The sequence below is a fragment of the Solanum pennellii genome, chromosome 4 (assembly GCF_001406875.1).
Source record: "Solanum pennellii chromosome 4, SPENNV200".
Taxonomy (NCBI): Eukaryota; Viridiplantae; Streptophyta; class Magnoliopsida; order Solanales; family Solanaceae; genus Solanum; species Solanum pennellii.
The window spans coordinates 75,951,151-75,974,106 of NC_028640.1; the positions used below are offsets into that span (position 1 = coordinate 75,951,151).

Sequence of the window (22,956 nt, forward strand, 5' to 3'; positions counted from 1 at the left end):
ATGTCCCATTACAATTTTAAATTCCATCCTCCTTGTTTAGACGAAGATAGTGGAGAGACAAGATGCGGGAAGTGAGACCGAGTAGCACAAATGCTTTGGTGAGTAGGTGTGAGAGCTCTGATAGATTTGAGGAGAAAAGTGATTAGGCACGACGTGAAACATTTGTAACTCATCGAACATATGACTCTAGATATATGAGAGGGGTTTGGCCATATGTACAAATGCTCCTCATTATGGGAGGTATTGGGCTTTAGATACCTTGATGTGATCCAATAGATTATTATGCTTCTATTCAAGTGAAGTGTTCCCTATCTTATGGGCCATTAGATCTCTCAACCAAAGATATAAGGTCCTAAATACGATATTAGTTTATTTGTGCCCCAAACAGCATGAATCTAGATTAGTCGGGTCAATATAGTTTAGATGGAAAAAACATGAAGAGGCTGGATTCAATCCAACTTGTATTGGTTATGATACAAATTGTAACTCTTGGAAGCAAAAGAACCACTTTGATTTAATTTTACTCGTATATTAATTTGAATGCATGCAGGATCTTATCTTTACTTTGGAGAGATAGAAAAGTTGTTTTTGATCGATTATTCCCTCGAGATAACATCCAAACATTGTTATCTCTCGATGGAAAAGACTTTCATTGATAAACATTTCTAGCTAGGCATGTACAACCTTATCCCATTACTATTTGTCTTTAAGGAAGCAAAGTTTGAAGAAAAGGCAACCAAGGATGAGCCATGTGAAGAGGTTTCATTAAATAATTGAAGTACAGTCAAAGGATATCGAAAGAATGTACCACGATATATTTTGAATTTGTGTGTATTTTATAATATACTTTCTTCGGTTCACTTTTATCGATCCACTATTTCAAAATAAATTCTCACTTTTACTTGTTACTTTTAACAAAATAAGAAAAGACTACTTATTCTCCGAATCATCAATTAATAAGTGTAGTGTCATAACATAATCATGTCAATTATTGTTTTCTTAATGGACAACATGTCAAGTTTTAACATGACAAGTAAAAGTGAATGGAACCAGATATGCTTTAAGTGGTGTCGATCGACAATACCCCTTCATCACGACTCTACTTTTTTATATTTTGACACTTATTAATCAAAATTCTGACTCCGTCACCGATGAATTAGTAATATTTTTGTTTGAGAGTGTTTGTGGACCTATGTACCCACGCGTGTGCATTGTAATCACAGCTTATATTGGTCGGATGGTTGGGATATTTGAAGGGTCCTTTTTATCATTTTATCTATACGTATATATATCCATTTTTCAACAAACTTCAACGTGTTGTAGGCCTACTCAACTTTATTACTTTGGAAATCAAACTCAACAATTTGACTTACTAAAATCTAAGACTCTCACAAGTGGTATCTATACTACAATATTGTTTTTTTCCATAAAAATAATTTGAGATTTATGTATGTATTTCTTTGACTTTTATCTGCTGTTATATCAGAATAAATGGTTTCACACTGACTCTCGTCATTCTCTGGCATTGAAACAGGACCACTAGGAAAATGACATTGATTATAAATATCGTATTACGACTAGTGGTCCAGATATAAAGTGGGGGCCAAGGGTTGCAAAATTCGATTTTTATTATAACAAGTCCTTCTGGCCACTCTTTTTTACTCTAGTTTGTGCTCTCCCAACCCAAGAAAAAAGCTCGCAAAATAAATATAGATAATAAATTTTGAACTCAATAAATAAATTTATTAAAATGGGTTTACGATAGAATTTCAAATTCGAACCATTTATAGTCTCATTTCTCACTTTTAATAAAGTAGCAAAAATGGATAGTTGACTCATAAGTGGGAAATAAATGAACCTCTCATAAATTATAATAAGTCATTAGGTAGAATGTCTACATTCCCACAGCTGTGGAGAGACACTTGCCTTTTATTTTCCTCTAAGCTTCTCATAGAAAATTAATATTCCTTCTTTACTTAATATACTTTATGCCATAACCAAAAAAATAAAAAGTAATATGCACTAAATATAGTACTCTTTCGATTTTAAAATAAGTTTTGCTTTAGTTCATTTTATGCTCATTATAAAAAAATAATAGTTTACTAACTTATTCTTATTTTAAAGATGTTTCTTCAGAATTGAGTATTATTAAAAAAATAGTTCTTATCCTTTTTATCTTGAATTTCTATATTTATAATTAGTTTGAGATAATTTTTTATGCTTAAAAACACATATTTTATGACGAAAGAAATACTGATTAATAATAAATTAGTATAAAAAGGTTCAAGATCTTATCCATCTATCGTATATCATACCTTTTATCTAATAAAGATACCATCCATATTCGTATTCTTTCTTCATTATTATCAAATCTATATGTATATATATACACAATATTTTATATGCAAAAATATAGTTAAACTAGTTATCCATGACTCATACTATTATTTTTTGTATTAAATATTATTTACAAGAATTTATCTAAAATATAGTAAAAAAATTGTATTTTTTTTCGTAAGGTCCATTCGAGGGATGCCCTCTTTATTAAAAAATTTTTCATATCAGAGTTAGAAATCGTAACTCTAGTCAACAGAGGAGTAATCTCATCCACTGTACTATATCTGTTGATGATAAAGCAAAAAAAATTTAAATCCGTCTCTAGTTTTCAAATTAAATCAATAGTTTATGATTTTTTTTAATTATTATCATATATATAGATTAACTAAACTCTATAATCCTATCTTATTGTCGGTATAATTATTTAAAATTAATGAACATTAGTCAAAAGTTAGTATAAAGGGAAGCACGACAGGCAAGGTTTTCTATATGTCACCCAGCATCAAGCAAATCTTTAATTAATTATTTTATTAATAATTTAAAGATAAATGAAGTATTAAAATATAATCTTCATTTTAAGTACATAATAATAATTTATTAATGAAACACTTTATAATCCACCATGCAGTCATTGGTGACGCATTATCAACTTTGACATTTTATACACAACCAATAATTTTATTTGTTAAATTTTGTATTAATGAATCTAATTAAATATTTCCCCTATAAATTTTATTCTGGGCTATGAGTACTTTTTATTTGAAAAAAAAAAAGTGATATTCGATCGAATTTATTAAAAGACCTTTGATATTAGTTAATATACAAATTGCCCATTTTACAATAGTTTAAAATTTTCAATTATGGACTTTGATCCACTTATATAAAGTAAATAAATGGTGTGGGGTGGGTTGAAAAAATAATTATTACGTCTCAATTTTAAGTTACTATATAATATGCTGGATTATACTGAATTTAGATCTATTTATAAAATTATACTGAATTGAATATGTTATGTTAAGATTATTTTTTTAAATATAAAAAGGTTAAATATTAGCTTCCACATTAATCCATAACTGCTCCTACTTAATCTTTATAAAAAAACGTTTTAAGTAATAATTTTTGTGTTTTAATATATATGGTGCTTGGTAGATGCACTTCAATTTTTTTATTTTTAAAAAAATTCAGTTTCTAATAAAGAGTGAACTTACACATGGATCTTCATTTACTAAGTCATATAATTCGGCGATCTTTGTATTTTATAATTTATTAAATACTTTGGCTTAATCCAATTGTGCATTTATAAATGGACTTGGTCTGAATATGACTAATTTAATCTTTAAATAATAGCATGACATCTAATTACCAGTAAAATATGCGGAGGATGTAATATATGCAAATTTTATTTTTATTTGTATAAAATAAAAAAGTGATTTTTAATGAATCTTCAGTTAAAAAAGGTGAAATCAAAACATGATCGCAAATATAAAAATCAGATATACTAAAAAAAAGTCATACAAATTCCTTAATAATTGATTTGTTGATTAATTTAAAAGATACTTAATAAATCCAAATGTATGATTCCTCATTTGTGGTTAGGTTCTTCATTCTTCTACCTAATTCCAATCCATAAAATTAATAATACAAGAATTAATTCCACTTTTGTGTTTAAAGAGATGTGTAATGTGTTCTATTACTAACCACATCATCAACATAGAATAAAATTATATTAATTAGTCAAATTACTTGATGCAAAAGGGAGTGATATTAGATAGATATATACATACACAAAACACGACATTAATAAAGAACAAAATTAAAAAAGTATTATCAATAATTATCAACCAACTTTTAATTTCAAATCATATTGTTGGTTATTCAAAACATTGAACGATTTCTATATTTGTCACAATTAATCAAATTCATTGTCCATTTCGATAAACATATCTCACAATTTTATTTCTTGAGTTATTCTACTATTCAGCACAAAAGAATGTGTACCTCGTAAGGTACATGTGCTATATTTTATAATTTCGTTTCAATATGATATTTCTCCTAAAATGTATCAAATATATTTTATTTTAAAAAATTTGACAATCTAAAAGTCTGTTAATTCATCATCGATTTACCCTCCTCGCGAACCACAATTTTAATTAATGGAAGTAATAATATTATAGCTTGGTGTGTACGTGCCTCTTTTCTTGCAACCAACAATCGTCATTCTTATGTAACATGAGAAGGTGAATTATTCATATTTATAATCATTATACTAACAAATATAGGTTGAACAAATTAATTATTTTGCTAATTGATTGATTGATTGTGTATTAATTAATTTTGTTGTTTTAGTGATGTATGTGACAATATCAAAAATTTTTTATATATAATTTGTAGAATTGTAGGGAGCTAGCAATAAAACACTTCATTTTATCTCTAATAGTAATCGAACTTAAGTAAGATTTATACAAATATATATCCAAAACAGATCGATAGAATCTTTCCCTAGAATATATTACTTCACTACTTATATAATACGATATACTCAGATATAATGTCTTTTATTATAATCGTTTAAATAAATATGAGGAAATGCAACACATGTCACACTCAATTATTAGAATTAGGTTCTTTCCATACCTATTTCTTCTTATTTTGTCGAATCAAATTCATAACACGTATTGTCTGCTTTGATTCAATATATTTCACGTATTTTTCCTTTCGGTTATGATATTACTTGAAGTGCTTTTACTCGTTAGAATAATTACGTATGTCAATGCAACCACATCTTATGTTTAATAAGTAAAAGTTTTTCATTCATTATGTATTTGGTGCTATCTTAAACTCGATTAATTTAAATTCATATAGAAAAACTTCAATATGAAATACTCCTAACAAAAACGATTATTATTTTGAAGTGACTACCAAAAAGTAAGAGTAATAGTGAATTATCATTTTCAAAATTGAATTATTAGTTGATACATCGCTATATACAAAGTGGAAAAGGTTCAAAATAGCAAAAGAGCAATTTGGGACAAAGATTGATCCACGTGCAACCCAAGTCTAACTCTGTCCCACTTCTACTTCAATCATTCTCAATTTCATCACCCCACTTATCTTCTTTTTATTTTTATTATATCATATGATTTTTTTATCGATAAACTATACTATTATTTATATACCTCAAAATATTATCTTAATAATACTTTTAATAAAATATTGTGTGAATCGATTTGGAATGATAGAAATAGATATTCTACGCAATCAATAAAGTGTCTCATAATTTGTATTAGTCTTAATGAAGTGTAGATATATAGTTTGGATCGATATAAAATGTGAATTTGATTAACCTGCTAATAATAATCTAAACAATATCAAACTTAACTAAAGTATCCCTCTATCATAAAGTCTATGTTAATGTGATCTCATGATCTCATTTCCACTAAGATATATATAAATTATTCTTTAATTTGAGTTGAATTACTTAGTTTTTGATGCTCATATACTTTGATATGTGTCTATTCAAACACTGCGATACATGGTCAATTATGTCTTTTGAACATTTTTTTGCTATTAGTAATGTTATTTTATTGAAATTTTGTGAGACTTCACAAGACGTGTTCAATTCTAATTAGGACTCTGTAAGGTGTGTTCAGTTCCAATAAAGATTCGTGGAGGTTAAACCTCAAAACCCTGGTTCATGTCTATACAAAGGTGACACTATACCCTGAAAAAGGCATCTCGAAATCTACATTTAAAATTTTTTACGATAAATTCATAAAATATTCATAAAGAGATGCAAAATACCTAAGAGAGAAGAATCAAGAGATCAACATATTTATACTCATAATCTTGATAAATAAAATTGTATTTCTTCGTATCTTATTTATGATGATAATTTATTTTCTGTCTTCATATCTTATTTGCAATGGAAATTTATTTTGTGTCATTTTAAAGCTTGTTGCAAGCAATAATATATAACTACATGCTTCAAATCACACATTTATGGCACAAAAAATTCTACCTTGAAGCCATAAAACTCTATTATATATCAGGGTGATCATTTAATTAGTATCAATCTATTAGCCGAAAAAGTAAGTATTCTTTATTTTGTCACATAAAAGTCATACAATAATTATCTATCTACACTTACTTCTTATCACTAGAAAATATATATTATATAAAGCTAATATTTTAAATTCTCTTAGTAAAATTTACGTAAACATTTAAAATATATCAAAATAAATGAGTATATGAAGTTGTGAAATTCTCTTATAGGAAATTACACAATACTTTTCATAATTTATTATGCTTTCTGAAAATATATGTCGATAATGACAGTGATAATAAAATGTCATATATCTTGGAAATTGATATTCTATAAAATATTGAGATTAATTGACTATTACTTGTGAAATATATCTTCCTTTTGCTTTCTAATTAAGTATTCCAATTATTATTACATTTATTATTATATTTTTGACGGACGTGTCTTAATAATTCCATGTTTCATACGACTTTATAATATCAAACCTATTTTTTTTCATCTTTAAACTTTGAAATGAAAATTAAATAAATGAAAGGATAGAGACGTAAGAATGAATAAACAATATTGACCATAACTTATATGAAAGAGACTTTATATAGGCCCAGCAAAATAAAACTTTTGACATTGGAAATTTCTTGGAAATTAAAATAAATGTTTATCAGAAAATCATACATAGAGTTTGGAAATAATTATCCTTCTAATTGACTTGTTAAATAGGAAGAAAATGAATTGGAAATCGATTATACAAAGAAAAATGAAATGCGAGGTCGATTTTTTTCCTTGTCGTGCGCGATATAATACAAATTAAAGTCTTTCGAGTATACAAAGAAAAATAAATGCAACATAAAATAAGTCGATTTTTCTTCTTTTCGTGTGCGATATAATACAAATTAAAGTCTTTCTTTTTTCAAAACGCACCTCAAGTTTCATTGTACTCTTCATATTATTAACATTGACCTTTCTATCGTAAATCATAATCTCGACTAGTTATACATTATTATCATACAAATTAAAGTCTTTCTTTTTTCAAAACGCACCTCAAGTTTCATTGTACTCTTCATATTATTAACAATGACCTCTCTATCGTAAATCATAATCTCGACTAGTTATACATTATTATCAAGAGCGAAGCTAATAAGATTCATACCGTTTAACAAAAAACTACGTTAGTTGTATGATTTGAAGTACTTATTAATTATATAAAATAGATATTGCGTCTGCTTTAATCTTTTTATTTTTTCATACATTGAATATTTAATAAAAATTTTGATTTTGCTAGTGCTAAACCATTATTTCTTTGACTACTTCTTTGAATTACCTTTTTTCATTGAATACTACTGTATAAGTTGGAACACATCATCAACTATAACATGCAGACACATGTTTGGTTTTGATGATTTTTTCCCTGTTTTTAATAATATAATGAAATGCAACTAGGAGAAGATATATCCAAAAACAAAAAAAGATTTTTTTAAAAAAATAAATTAATAAAAAAGTGTTAAATGAAAGTATGTGGTTGAAAGGGCTTTTTAATGCATTGCTGGATAGTTACTATAGATGAAAGGGGCTGTACTGGCCCAATTTAAAAGGACTACTCACTAATACTTGACTTTTGTACGGCACCGTCAAAAGAATGTAATGTCGATATAAGTTTAATTTCAGAATATTATTTTTCGAGGAGTTTATATGATCCATAAATTATGTGTCACAAGACCAAAAATAAGAAAATTGCAAGACAACATTAACCACACATAAATTTGCAAAGGCATAAATTATGCTCAATGAGACACAAATTCAATTTCTGAACTAATAAAATATCTTTTAGTTATCTCGATTTTTATCGAAAGTAACTTTTTACTATACATGTCTTATGAAGTAAATACTAAAAAACTTATGTTAGATAAGGCTAAAGAACACGTTTACTAATGAAATTAGGTCATAGTTAAGGATAGTTTAGCTCATAATATTAAGGATAATGCACAAGTATCCCTTCAATCTATGTTCGAAATCTCAGAGACACACTTATACTATACTAAGGTGTTTTATTTTATTAATAATTTCTACCCCTTTTCGATCTACGTAGCACTATCTTGTGGGCCCAATGTTGATTGACTTTTTTTTTTCAAGTTAGTGTCACGTAGGACGAAAAGAGATAGAAAATTATTAGTAAAATAAGTTCAGGAGGTAAAAAGACTTTAGTATAGTGTAAGTGTGTCTCTGAGATTTCGGGCATAGGTTAAGGAGATATTTGTACATTATCCCTAATATTAAACGAGAAGTAGAGACCAAAAATGTAGTTCATCAATTTGTGAGGTGAAAATTAAATATTATTTTATTTTTAATAAAATGATTTAATTAACACACTTCTTTTCAATCATTTTTCAAAAGAATGACATATTTTATATTTGATAATAATTTAATTTTACTAGCCCTTTTATCCTTAACAAGATGATCTATAAACAAACAAATATATTAAACTTATTTTAGATTACAAATTTATAAAATCATTTTTTTAAAAAAAAATTTATAAAGTCTTTTTTTTTTAAAAAAAAAATTGATATTAAACTATATATCATAAATTGAAACGAAAAAAACATATTGACGCTACTCAATGCAAAAAGGGCCCACTTTTTCCTGGCCCATTTCATACTAATTCTCTGCGACCGTTAGTCTTTTAGGCAAAATAAAAAGAAAAAGAAGTCTCAACTTTTGCTTTTTGTCTTTAATTTTTCTTCATTCCATTTTAATTCCAAATTGTGAAATCAATTCAAATTAATTAAAACGTGTTTACACATAAATTTCAAAATAGTTATAAATTCTTTCTACTTTTTTATTCTAATACATGTATGTGGTTTATCTTTTTGATGTTAGTGGGCTTCTAAAATTATTATTTTTTTCTAAAATTGTTACATTTTTGTTGACTTCAAATTTATCATGCTACTTTCTTATTTCATGTGTACAAAATGTGGAAAAGAAACATTCGATGGAAAAATTCTTTCCGTGGAATGTCTTGGATAATTATAATATAAAATTATTAGAGATGTAAAGAAAGTAACAGAAAAAACAAATAATAATAAAAAAAAATTTATTCATATATGTGATTCTTATCTGAAAGTGAAATATTGAGTTCACAAAATAAAACGTTAATAACACTTAAATATTTCAGCATTCATTAGACTTCACTATTATTAAGCGAATAAAAATTCTTTTGTGGTGAAATATCTTTTAAGACTTTTATATAATAGAAAGTTTAAATTGATATAAAATGAGTAAATTTTTCTTGTATATTGGAATCTTATATTCTCTAATCATATAACTTTTAAAAGGAAAATATGCCTTGGTATAAACTTGATAATATAGTGTGATCACTAGATTCTAGTTTGAGAGCGTATTGTCTAGTTGAAAAGTTTTATACACTTTTTTTTTATATAAAGATTCACTTTTGTTATGACCTCTGGTGAATTCTGGTAATTAAGTCATTATCAGTGAGTCGTTCGATTCATTCTTCAACAAGCACATTGCACATAGTTAAAGTTTTGACTCCTCCATTTGCAAAGGATGCGTGAGTTAGTGATACTTTCAATTACTGGATTTTTGCTATTTAAAAAATGTAACGTCAAGCTGCTAAGAGGTGATTGAATTATTATGGGTGATGAATTTACATTAAATGGAAAATTTATACAAGTCGGTGCTCAAGTGGGGGAAAATAATTAAATTTAAGGTTACTACTTATCATCAATTGCTTTCAAATAGTTTCAAAAAAAAAAAAAAAGAAATTGCTTTCAATATTAATGACCAATTCTACAAAGCTTAGTTAAGGAAAAAAAGCCCGTACACAATTCAATTATATATGGATGAGAATAAATACGTAAAATATATAAACATCTTATTTTATAAAAAAAAATAATACAATACGCAAACAGACAAAAATAATAAAAGAGACAGCATGGTTCCTAATTTCACGAAAATTCATTCTCTACGACTCTTCCCTGTGCTTGTATTTTTTATTATTATTATTATTATTATTATTTTACAAGATTTTTTAAAAATATTTAGTATTGATTATCTTTAATATTTTTGATATTAGAATCAAATATTACTTCTTAAATAGAATAAGTTGAAATATTTTAAAATAAAAATTAATATAAAATTTATATCATATTTAATTGACGATATAAATTTTTATTCGAAATAAATCAAAAGAATAAAACTTGTTACTTCACCATGGCCATAGCCCATAGGTGGACCCTCTTCACCACACAACCTTGAATTTCCTTCCACCTTCTTTGCCTTTAAGTTGAAAGTGACAATTTTTTTTTTTTTAAAAAAAATCCAATTTATCTATAGTAATTTCATTTATTTATTTTTTGAAATATAAACTTCTAATTATATTGCCTTTTTATCTATTCCAAGATGATTTATTTTAGAGGAAGTTGTACAAATTCATTAGAGATTTAATATCCAAATTGTGATTCTTTTTAGAGGCAAAGTTACTATTTGAACTATGTGTTCAGTAGACATAAATAAATTTATCTAGAATCAAATTAGTAAAAAATTTATGATTGATCGAAGGAGTAATTGAGTTGTATAACAGAGGTATTCAATTAGAAAGATCATGACTCAAATCAAATTTAAGTTGTCTTAATGCTATATCAAAAAAGTGCTAAGGAATGTCTCATTTGGTATCTTTCTCACTCGAACTCATCACATTAAATTTACTTAGTAAAATTTATATATTTTTTATATACTCGATATGTATCCGAAAAGTAACAATAATTTATCATTTAAAATTTTAAAATCTTGACTCTGAAATAACTAGTATCTTCTTTTTTTGCTTTTTCTTTTTTTGTTAATTATAAAGAATAATAGATACCCAAATTCCAAAAACATGGGGTAAGTAAAAAAAGATAAAAAAGTATAGGCGGAAAGTGTATATAAAAAGGACCAATAATAGCATTTTCTTCTCACATCAACATTCCCCTCTTTGCCTCTTCTGCTTCTTCAATTTCAAAGATTATTTGCTGACTCAAACTCTCTTTTTTTCTCTAAAAAAAATTCCTTCTGTTCCCCTCTCCCTTTTTCTATCGAACTCATCGCATCGAATTTGCTTAGTACGATTTACGTCACGTAAATAATGGAAAACAATCACCAGACACAAATTCAGACCACTAAAACATCAAGATTCAAACGCATATGTGTTTTTTGTGGAAGCAGTCCAGGCAAAAAGCCAAGTTATCAACTTGCTGCTATTCAACTTGGCAATCAACTGGTACGGATTCTACGAGTTCAACTGAATTATGCATACATATCATAAATTACTGAAATTCATATACTTTAAATTTTAAATTCATTTTTTTCATTTTTCATACGAGTTACAATTGCATGAAAATAAATTTAAACTTATTGTCCTCAAATCACGCAATTTTTTTTATTTAATCGATCAGATAACACAAATGAAAAGAAATCACCTGATAATAATTCTTTTGTTTTGTTTTTTTCAATTATACTATTGATTATAACACAAAATAAATGGAATTAATTACATAAAAAATTGTAATTCACGTTGGATTAATTAATTTAATGTTACAAAATTATAATAGGTGATGAGTAAGATTAACTTGAGTAATTTTTTTTTTAGTTAATTAAATGGGGTTCACGTTGACTATAATGGAGTAAGCAATTAAAACAAGCAATGTTTTTTCCTAATTAAAAATATATTTCAAAAAAACACTTGTCATAATTAGAAGTTTTAAAACTATATATTATATTATTTGGCAGGTTGAAAGGAACATCGACTTGGTTTATGGAGGTGGCAGTGTGGGCTTGATGGGCCTAGTTTCTCAATCAGTTTTTAATGGTGGCCGCCACGTGTTAGGGTACCTGTTTATTTTTTTTCTAAAAAAAAATTGACAATTTGTTTTAAAAATAAAATAAAATCTTCTCCATTAATGTAAAACTCATTTTTTAATTTCTTTTTCCCACTTGACAGGGTGATTCCTAAAACTCTTATGCCAAGAGAGGTAATTATTTTTTTTTACCTTTAATAATAATAACAAACATTTTTCTATAGATAATTATGTTCTCAAATTAATTGTGACTAGTATGTATATTTGGATATATTAATAATGCATCTAGGTATAAATACTTTTGTACTTCAGTTTTATCGCAGTCAACTATATACTAGTCAATTTAATCTGTGATAATATACGATAACTTATAAGTCAAATTAAATAAAGTCGTTAAAATAGACTGATTTAGTTCATCTCGACACTCAATTTGTAAGCTGGATAAGCCTATTTTAACGACTCTAAAGACTAGATTCTTTCACAAAGTGATTCGATTTTATTTTTTTAACTCTGTTTTTTATGATATATATTTTTTAAATATATAGATTACTGGAGAAAGTGTTGGAGAAGTAAGAGCAGTGTCTGGGATGCATCAAAGAAAAGCAGAAATGGCAAGACAAGCTGATGCATTCATAGCCTTACCAGGTAAATTAATTTATTAATTTAATAATTTTACTAAAAATATTTTTATTCTTTTATAAATCTTTATTTTAAAAAAGTTATTACATCATAGCCTTTTAGATGTTGTCACATGTATCAATCAATGAGGTAAGTTGACAACCCAAACTATGTCACAAGTATTGAAATAGTCAAATACATGCTTAGTCAATAATAGCGTAAAATAGATCGAGCTAGCTGAGCAGGTGATAATTCATTTTATAGAGTTTATCTAGTTCAGTTTACGCTTATTAATTGTGAATTTCCTTAATTACAACACTAAATTTTATTAATTTTTAATCAATCGCTAATTGAGAGACAGCTAATCGATTTATTAATTTTTGGAAGGTGGCTATGGGACATTGGAAGAACTCCTAGAAGTCATCACTTGGGCTCAACTAGGCATTCATGATAAACCAGTACGATTACTTGTCTTTTACTCATTTGTTTTTATTTTATTTAATGACAAATTAGGTTTAATCACTAATGACTAATGATATACCCACTATTTTGCTTTTGTCTAATTAATAAGCGCGTATTAACTAGTAAATCACTGTGTCTGATCGCAAACTTTAAAAGACAGATAATATAGATTTGATTCAGAGAAATTTCGTTTTTAATTAAAGTAGGACCATAAGAATTGTTCTCTAATGTCAACAATTAATAATTAATGTAATTTAAGATAACTAATTTAACGTGTGTTTTACGTAATATGCAGGTAGGTTTACTTAATGTAGATGGCTACTATAATTCATTATTATCATTTATAGACAAAGCTGTTGATGAAGGCTTTGTCACACCCTCTGCCCGTCACATCATTATTTCTGCCCCAACTGCCCAAGAACTCATGTCTAAGCTTGAGGTACAACTCATCATTCATCGGCACGATATTACGCATTTACTGACTTAAAATCTTGAACTCGTGATTCATATCATGCATCTATCGACTTAAAATCTGGTAAAATATTGAATTAGCGCCTCTTAGGATTTTGAGCTTACAATTCATGATTCATCATGTTCGTATGATGATACTGTGCATCTTACTAATTTAAAATTTTGAAAGTAACATCTCGAATTTACTATTCATGATTCATTGCATACATATGGTGGTTCACTAATTTAAAATCTTGAATTAGCATCTTTTAATATCTCGAGTTTAACACGTTGAATGGTTTTTATTTATAGGATTATGTACCAAAGCATAATGGGGTGGCACCAAAATTGAGTTGGGAAATGGAGCAACAACTTGGCTACACAACAACAAAATTGGAAATTGCTCGTTAAATATTCAAATGATGGGTAGATTTAATATATTTATAGAGAAAAATGTAGTAAATTTCTTTGAAGACTTAAATTCAACAATTATGACTTAAGATGTTGATGGGAAAAAGCTTCAGAGAATTAATTAATATATAATTAGTAGCTTTGCAGCACTTTTTACTTGCTGTTTATAATTAGTTTTAAGGGGAAAAAAATATATTACGTAATTAATTTGTTTAGTGTTGATTCATTTTTGTCCATTAGGCTAATCAAATGCCTAATTAAAACATGAAAAAGTTGATGTAGTACAAGTAATTGTTTTTCTTTTTTTCTGTCTGTATATGTTTGTTTGTTAAGTACATTATTATTCTATAGTTAATTGTGTTTACTCTAATGTAAAACGTGTAATCTTATTTTATGAAATGAATATTAATATATTATGGAACAAATTCTTGTTACTTTCATTTGGTAGGAAGGTGTTTGATTATTAAATTTTCTTCATCGAAAAACTACACGAGCAATAAAGAAAAAAGTTTGTTTTTTTGGTTGAATTGTCTTGACAAATGAAAAACTTTAGTATAGCGGGAATCGATTAAAAAATGGTTTGGATCGGAAGTTTAAATTTCAAGTTTGGGATATTCTGAAATGTTATATGAACCTTTTTATTATAATATCAGATTTTGTCGTTATACTTGAATACGATTATATTTTTCTTTTATTAAATATGAGATTTTGAGAGAGACACATACCACATGATTTATGAGGAAAAAGTAATGTTACATCAAGGTCCAAAAACTTAGGCAAGGACCTTATATGATTGTAGGTAAGAATATTTTTATTTACATAATACATAAAAGAAACAAGTTAATTTTGGACTTTCTTTTTTTATAAGAAAAATACTAGAAGAGGGATTTTCAAAGTCCACTATGAAAAGTAGAAATCAAAGTGTAAAAAAATTATTGGAAAGTTGAGGATAGTGGGGCTAAGTCTATAAATAGTTCCTCCCAAAGTTGTTCTCTTGCATATGGCCAACATGTATATACAAATTTAGGTGGAATAATGTATATTTGATGTATATTAATTTGGGCCCTTGTATTCTCTCCTACTTGCTATTTCACTCTCCTCAACTTTCATATATATATATATTAAAATTTTATGAGTTCAGATAAACCGTTGCATCGAAAAAGACTTACGAGATAACACAACATGAGATAGTGTTCCATCTTTCAACTTTTTTAACATATGCATAATGTTAAGTGCACCAAAATCAGAAACAAGATAAGGGTACAAGAAAAAACAGTTAATCCATTTTGCTAACTTAGTTGGTATACTGATTGAAGCCCAACATTAAAAAAGTGTTCTTTTTGTTCAATCATGTTCATATTTTGGGATTACCTTAGCTTCATAGTGGAATGACACCTATGTACTATGTTTGGCTTTGGTCTCTTTCACATCAGATGGAGGAATTGGACAACTAACATCTTGATAACTTCCATGAAAACTAAAATCATGTTTCCATATGATGTTTTGGATGGAGAATGTGTTTTCACAAGACAACAAGACAAGATTTAACAGATTATATAGCAAAAAGCAAAGTGGTGTCCGAGACCGGTTCTTTGTTCTTTCAAATCGAAATAAAGCTAGAGGACTAGTTAGTCCAGGTGCACACAAACTGGCTCAGACACAACAATTATGGAATAAGAGACCTTCATGGCCACAACACGAGATAATTTGCATAATGATTTTGAGCAAAGTAGTACTACAAAAACTCTTATCCCTGTTCAGCACATATATTTGATATAAGTACACAAGAACAGTTGATGTGATACACTAACATACACATATATATATAAAGCAACCTTTATGGGTTCAAGGAGCTACAAGAAATAAAAAAATATGTATGCATCTACGTATGATAAGAGACGTACAACGTGAGATGGTATCCAGCTCAGGTGAAAGATTGAACCACTGAGGAAGTGGAAACCAAACCAGAAAGAAGGGCAACAACCACAGCACTATTGTATGTGGTTGGCTCTCCTTGAATCGAGTTGTTCCTTGAATCGATATATGTCTCATTAAGAAATGGACCACCAACGAGAGCTCCAGTTGCAACGTTAGGATTTGGTTCAGTTGAGTCTAGATACTTCCAACCTTCTTTGCAATTAGTATTGGCGTCTGCAGGAATGGAAGCCCCTCTGTGGTGAACATACTGCGGATATTTGTCCCCATAGCCTACGAGATAACTCATCTTTGCTGGATTGTCGCCCAATACATAATTGGCCTAGAAAAGGTCGGATACATTTGCAAAATTGTCAGCTACTAAAATCTAAAACAGACCTAGCAAAATATAAGGCGGAGTGGAGCAAAATGATCTATTAGTCATTTCAGAAATGTACATACCAATAGTAAATATAGAACTCTAGTACTTTTCTTTTTATTTTAAGATCTATTTTTCATAATATTGGACTAAAATGAACTTGAATGAAGTAACACGAGTAAGGATTTGCTCGGACTCTCCAAAAGTGTTGCCGCACCCGTGTCGGATCCTTCAAAAATGCATTACTTTTAAATGATCCGACATGTACTTGATGACATTTTTAAAGAGTCCGAGCAACATAGGTTCATATAGCTGTTGTTGTAAGCTTATTGATAAACAAACATAAGATTAAATATCCAACAAATATATTCTACGCAATTAGAAAGACAAGAAGCCCACCTGGGACATGGCGAACTTTCTGAGATCAGATGGTGTATACTCATTACCATCACAAGTCATTTTATCAGTCTTGGAAGTGAGCATATAATCACTGTACAGCACAGCTAAGAAGGCAGAGGCTACAGGATGCTGCAACGCGTTCCATTCAGTTATCCATATCAAACCACCTGCATTAGCATTTGCTTAAAATGAATAACAAAGACTAAGTACCAGTTGTTTCTGTCTCTACTTCATTGAATTTAGTTCTGGATAGGGGCAGATTTTCAGCTTTTCCTATTTACTACTCAGACATCTTTGCTCGTTTTATGTTTCATCATCACTTTAACATTTGTCTTCTATATCACGAGCCATTACAGAGAGTGAAATAGGAAAAAAACATAGGTTCAATCTGTAAAATACAAAAGCATTGTTGATTTCTTAACGTGAAAAAGAAGTGATCCTTTCCTTCCCCCGCTCATAAGGAAAACTGATGAACTATGGATGAATAAGATCCTAATAGTAGTATTACTTAATCAACAAAAAACAAAGGTCCTAGAAGAACAATATAAAACAAGATCGTAGCAGTTACCCCCTCCGCTTCAATTTGTTTATTTGGTTTTGACTTTGCATGGAGTTTAAGAAAGTAAAGAGGATTTCTCCCTAATCTTAATGAGACACTTCCAGTGTAAGTTAGTTTATAATATGTCTTAAAATAAAAATGCAATATCTGCTCAATACTCATAGAAAAATGTTTGATAGGGGAGAAAACATGAACACAAATAGAGCTTATAAAAAGAAGCTTAGATGGGTCATTACTATCAGTTCTGCTGGATGTAGCTGTTGGAGATTTTGGTAAGAGACCACACATGACAGCTTCTGCAGTCTTTTTGTACTGTTGAAGTGTGTCTGAGTTTGAGACTTTCGAATTAAAGAAGCTGACCCGGGACAAAAGAACCTGCAATAAAAGCAGCCATTGACTTCCTTTTTTTGAGAATGAAAAAGGCAGTAATTGACTTAATTAAGCTGTTTGCTTTGAATAGTTTTCTTGTGAAACATCAAAAACAAAATGAGAAATTCACATCCAATAGACACACTTAAGTATACCAAGATAAAATTGGTCCATTTAATAACTTTCTATAGTTCCTCTCGGACTTTCAAACAGCTGGATTGGCAGATATAGTTGCTCGTAAATCAATTATTGGGAAGCATACAGACATGAGTAAGCTAGTAACCTAATAACAGTAGCAGTCAAGCATCTCATAAGCAAAGTAAAAATACCTGAGTACCAGCTAGTTTGTTATCCCAGCTAAACCAAGTTGGATTTCCAAAATTACCAAAAGAATCTGCATTTTTCCCAGTCGCGTAATCAAAATATATTTGATCCCCAGTTGCATGATATAGCCAACTTGCTGCCCACAAGAGCTCATCTCCATATCCAGTTGAATTGTAATATGTTGCGACTTCAGGAATATTTTCGCTGTAGGTACCTCTATGTTTGTCAGCAAAAGTAAACAACTGTTTAGCATGCTTAAGCAGGTTACTTGAGTATGCTGAGTTCTTCGACTTGAAGACCAGGGATGCTGCTGCCATAGCTGCAGCAGTTTCAGCTGCAACTTCTGTTCCAGGGGTAGAAGCATTTATCTGAATTAGAGGCCTTGCCTCAGTCATGTCCTCGGGTCTGTCCCAACATTTATGGTCAGCATCAGCATCACCCACCTGCCAAAGAGTCAAGCTTGTGAAACAAACACTAAGACACATTTGATCAAAAGAAGCATCACAATGATTCACATTCAAAAACTGAGAAAAGCATTGTTGAACAATTAAAAAAGTCAAATATAATCTGAACCAGACCACTTGATGCAAACTCAATTTCTCCTATATGATATTGACAAGAAATGGAGATGCCATGATGAGATGAACTGGAGCTTAGACATCTTTCTTTTCACATTAAAAATACATATCGACATCTTATCAAATCACTTGTATTAAATGGTGTAAGCCCTTAGCTTTAAACACTAAATACAAGGCAAAAAACATGACACCATGAAAATTGTAGTAAAATACTACATGAACTCTTTTACTAAATCCACTATGCAAACTTGCTTTTGCTCTGTGACCTAACACTCGGTCAATTTCCTTGTTTTCACTTTAACCAGAATTCAAGTGAATAATTTCTGTTAAGAGCAAGAAGTTTCACAATGGAGGTCTCTAAATATCAGCACTGTTCCTAAAGTAAGACCCAAGTTCCACATTCCAGCAAGCTATTAAAACAATAAAAGCATGCGTCAAACAAATTTGTAGTATAAAGAGGGAAGGAAGGATAAAGGAAGCTTATAAGGCTTGAATGCAGCAGCAGCACGAAATACATACTAGAAAGAGAAAATTGAGTCAAACCTGAATATAAAGAACATCATCTTTTGGATGACAATTGATAAGATAGTCCGTAATCCATTTGAGTGAGTCTTGAGCAGGTTCCAACTGGCCCACACCCTTCATCTGATTACCATACTCAAGGATGGCCCATGACAACACAGTGGCAGTGTAAGCCATTGGGAAATTAAATTTCATGTGGTCACCAGCATCATACATTCCTTGACTGAGGTCTAACTTTTCTTGACTTCCATCTTTGACGGCTGAATCACCTCTCCATGATATCTTATTATTTACCAATTTCCCAGCTGAAACATTATGAGATTTTACCCTTATGAAAATGAGCCCAACAGATATATTCAAAAGAACAAAACTAGAAAAGTTTCCAAGAAAACAAGTTACAACAAGCAATGTCTTCACTTTCTATGGTGAACTACCTTCCAGCATTCTCCAATAACTCTGATGAAGACATGAAGTCATGATATTTTAAGTAACTTAAGATAATGGTTAAGTTTTTCAATGATCTTTTTTGTTTTTTGAAAAGAGCTTTGCCGAGTTTGATAACAATACACTAAATCCATGATATCATGACCATGAGACCTTGTCTAACATTTGAAGCAGACAAGGTAATGATTCCAGCACATCTAACCTTGTTCAGCATTATGAGGAGACAGAGTTTAGACAGCTAATAAGCTAATAAGTTCCCTAATCTCACTCATCCTATAGGGTACATTTCAGGACACAGAGAGTTTAGAAAGCTAATAAGTTCATTAATCTCGCTCATCCCATAGGTAAACTTAATCCTTCTACAGAAGCATCAATACCTCACCGCTATGCTGCTCGGACTCTTCAAAAGTGTCGACGGGCGCATGTCGGATCCTCCAAAGTAGTGCATTTTTGGAGGATCCAACACGGGTGCGGCAACAATTTCGAGAGTCCGAGCAACTTAGCCTCACAGGGCATCAGCGACGATCCATCATCTTACTGACTTTAATAGTAGAAAAATTGAAGTGCCACTTAAAACTAAGAGTTTAGCCACCAACAACATAAATATAAAATCTTTAGCAAATAGCGGAATGAACATTCAAGACATTATGAAGTGCAACATCCATATGAAATGTCCAAACCATTATGACACAACATAAATCTTGGACATAATTAACAGTATAAGAAGCAAAATGTACAACAACAACATTCGCAATGTAATCCTGGGAGGTAAAGATTTTGTTTCCAATAAATCCTCAGCTCAAGGAAAACATATCAAAGCACATTGAAAAAGAAACAACTAAAGCAAATGAAATCATGACAAAATACTATAGAAAGCATAACAAACATTATGGAAAAAACAACAAACACCACAACAAAATGTATTTTTAAAAAATGGAAAGAACTAAAAATTTACTCCTCTTCAGTACTATATCAAACTAGTAAGCTGCATCTATAAAAAATGAAAATCTTTCAACAGGGTAATCTAAATAACAAGCACAAAACATCACAAAACACAAAACCCAACTTCAAAATATCACAAGAAACTTTACATTTTTGGACATCAAAGAACTGCATTGCAATTTTCAGAGCATCTCCATATTTCTTTTCAGAAGCACCAGAAGCAGCATCTGAGCCAGAACCATTATGCTTCTTCATAAAAAGTACCACAATGGCTCCAGCAGCCGCAGCAACCACTACCAAAGCTATAATCCATCCACACCAACCCCCTTTTTTTGATTTCTCTCCCATCCTTATTCACCTCAACAAATTTACCTGCACTATTATCATCAAGAAACCATAAAAATTCAATCTTTATCATTCAGATCTCATAAAAATTTGATCTTTTCAACCAAATATCAATTATATGAAGAAAATGAGAAAAAGGGTAAGTTTTAAAACCTGATTTAATGATCCCGCACACACAATGCGGGATTATATGGCTGAAAAACTTGTTCTTTTAATATGCAATGCAGGTGGAAATAATAATGTAAACCAGAACACAAAAGAAGAAAAAGATTGGAGAGAATGAAGAAAATAATGGAGAAAATTTAGGGTGGAAAATGAAAATGGTTAAATTAAAAGAAGAGAGATTTGAGGTAGTTGAGGGATAGAACAGGGCACCGACAATATTCTTATGAAGATGATGATTTTTTTTTTGTCTTCAGATTCAAGATGTTTTTCTTCACAATTTGGAATAATGACGATTATGCCATTGTTTTTTTTTCTTTTTTCTTTTTTTGAGAGAGATTTTAGGGAGGAAAATAATTGACTTTGGTTTTAGGAAAATCTTAACCAACAAACTTTGAAAATGTAATGAAAATTCATTTGACCAAGTTTGGATAGTAGAAATATAAGGAGGGTATCAAATCGATAGATTCATTGAAATTATTTTGCCCCCTTTATTTTTGGTTCGTATGATAAATACGTGATCTTTGACTTAAATTATAGATTTCGTAATTGGTTGACTCGATTATTTGTGATTTCCCGTCAATCATGCTTGAGTTTTGAAAATAATAAAAAGAACATTTTAGTGTTTGATCTTGAATAAGAAGTCTATTATTCATATCTATTCTAAAGTAAATAAAATAAAATAAATAAAATGAAATTATATCAATATTATTGTTCAAAATAATTAGAGCATGTAGCATTCTAAACTGACGAGACATTTTTGCGAAAGATAAAAACATCATTCATTTCTCTAGAATCAACAAAATATTAATTGCTTTTGAATTAAATACAAAACTAAATAATTATCAAAAACTTCTTTATTTCTAACATTATCTATTATAAATTTAAATTTTAAAAATAAAATCATTTTTAATCAAATGTTCTTTATTTCTGATAAATATTCTCTATGGCAACCTAAATTAGTCCAAACTTCATATTGAGTTATTATTAAGCATAATGGTGGAAAACAATATTGAATTTTATAGTAAAAAGTTTTTCTTATGAAATCTTGGGGTACTTTTTTTAGAACTTCGAAACAAATGATTGGGTTATTATTAAACACAATTAAATTAAAATTTTGTTGCCTTGTTGGGGGTATTTTGGGGCAAATCGTAATTTTAGTACTTCATGTGCATCGAAAGCTACTTAACATTAGTAGTGTCAGTTGGCCACAAAAAGAAATAATACTTTAAAATTTGACACTTGACAGTTGTCCTCTTAATAAGGACTAAAGTTTTAAAAATGAAAAATAAAAAAAATTAATGATTTGTGATTGTCACGTACTTCATTGAGTTTCATCCAAACACTTTTAAGACGAAATAATAATAATAATAATAATAATAATAACAATAATGTGATATATATTTATCTGACATGAAATTTCGATTCAGTAATATGTAAAATTAAATGTATTTAATATACTTGTTTTGACCATGTTTAGAGATCGAGATGAAATATAGAAATGAAAATACTAATTTAGAATAAATATAAAAATCTTCCAAAATCATTTTGTTTATAGGAATCAAATCTTATTTATCACTACTCGTACATAATTCCTTACTAACTCAACTTGACTCACAACAATATGTATATTATTGGTATATTTAGTATAAAGTGTATACACTATTCGCACATAATTCCTTACTAATTCAACTTGACTCACAATAATATGTATATTATACGTATATTTGGTATAAAGTATATATGATTTTTATGGTCTTTGACGATAATATTATTTGTTACTTAACAATTTATCAGTAAACTGTCATTGTCTTTGTTGCTTAAATATTGGTATACATCCAACAACTACAATA

The 22,956-nt window shown here is 29.1% G+C and overlaps 2 protein-coding genes across 3 annotated transcripts; one reads left to right on the forward strand and one right to left on the reverse strand.

The window, feature by feature from the left end:
* Positions 1-11,340: 11,340 nt before the first annotated feature.
* On the forward strand, positions 11,341-14,482 carry LOC107016017 (cytokinin riboside 5'-monophosphate phosphoribohydrolase LOG1-like). Its single transcript, XM_015216493.2, has 7 exons — positions 11,341-11,648; positions 12,158-12,255; positions 12,369-12,399; positions 12,771-12,870; positions 13,231-13,301; positions 13,601-13,744; positions 14,068-14,482. The coding sequence occupies exons 1-7, from the start codon at positions 11,514-11,516 to the stop codon at positions 14,164-14,166; spliced, it is 678 nt and encodes a 225-aa protein (XP_015071979.1). The 5' UTR covers positions 11,341-11,513; the 3' UTR covers positions 14,167-14,482.
* Positions 14,483-15,837: 1,355 nt separating this feature from the next.
* LOC107018209 (endoglucanase 2-like) lies at positions 15,838-21,389 on the reverse strand. 2 transcript variants are annotated; one of them, XM_015218629.2, is made up of 7 exons: positions 21,095-21,383; positions 20,746-20,973; positions 19,232-19,515; positions 18,116-18,553; positions 17,654-17,792; positions 16,859-17,025; positions 15,838-16,423 (listed from the first exon to the last, which is right to left on the reverse strand). In XM_015218629.2, the coding sequence occupies exons 2-7, from the start codon at positions 20,942-20,944 to the stop codon at positions 16,091-16,093; spliced, it is 1,560 nt and encodes a 519-aa protein (XP_015074115.1). In that variant the 5' UTR covers positions 20,945-20,973; positions 21,095-21,383; the 3' UTR covers positions 15,838-16,090. The 2 variants fall into 2 exon arrangements, with proteins under 2 accessions (XP_015074115.1, XP_015074116.1); XM_015218630.2 differs by having other exon boundaries at positions 15,885-16,423; positions 20,746-20,968; positions 21,095-21,389.
* Between the last annotated feature and the right edge of the window lie 1,567 nt (positions 21,390-22,956).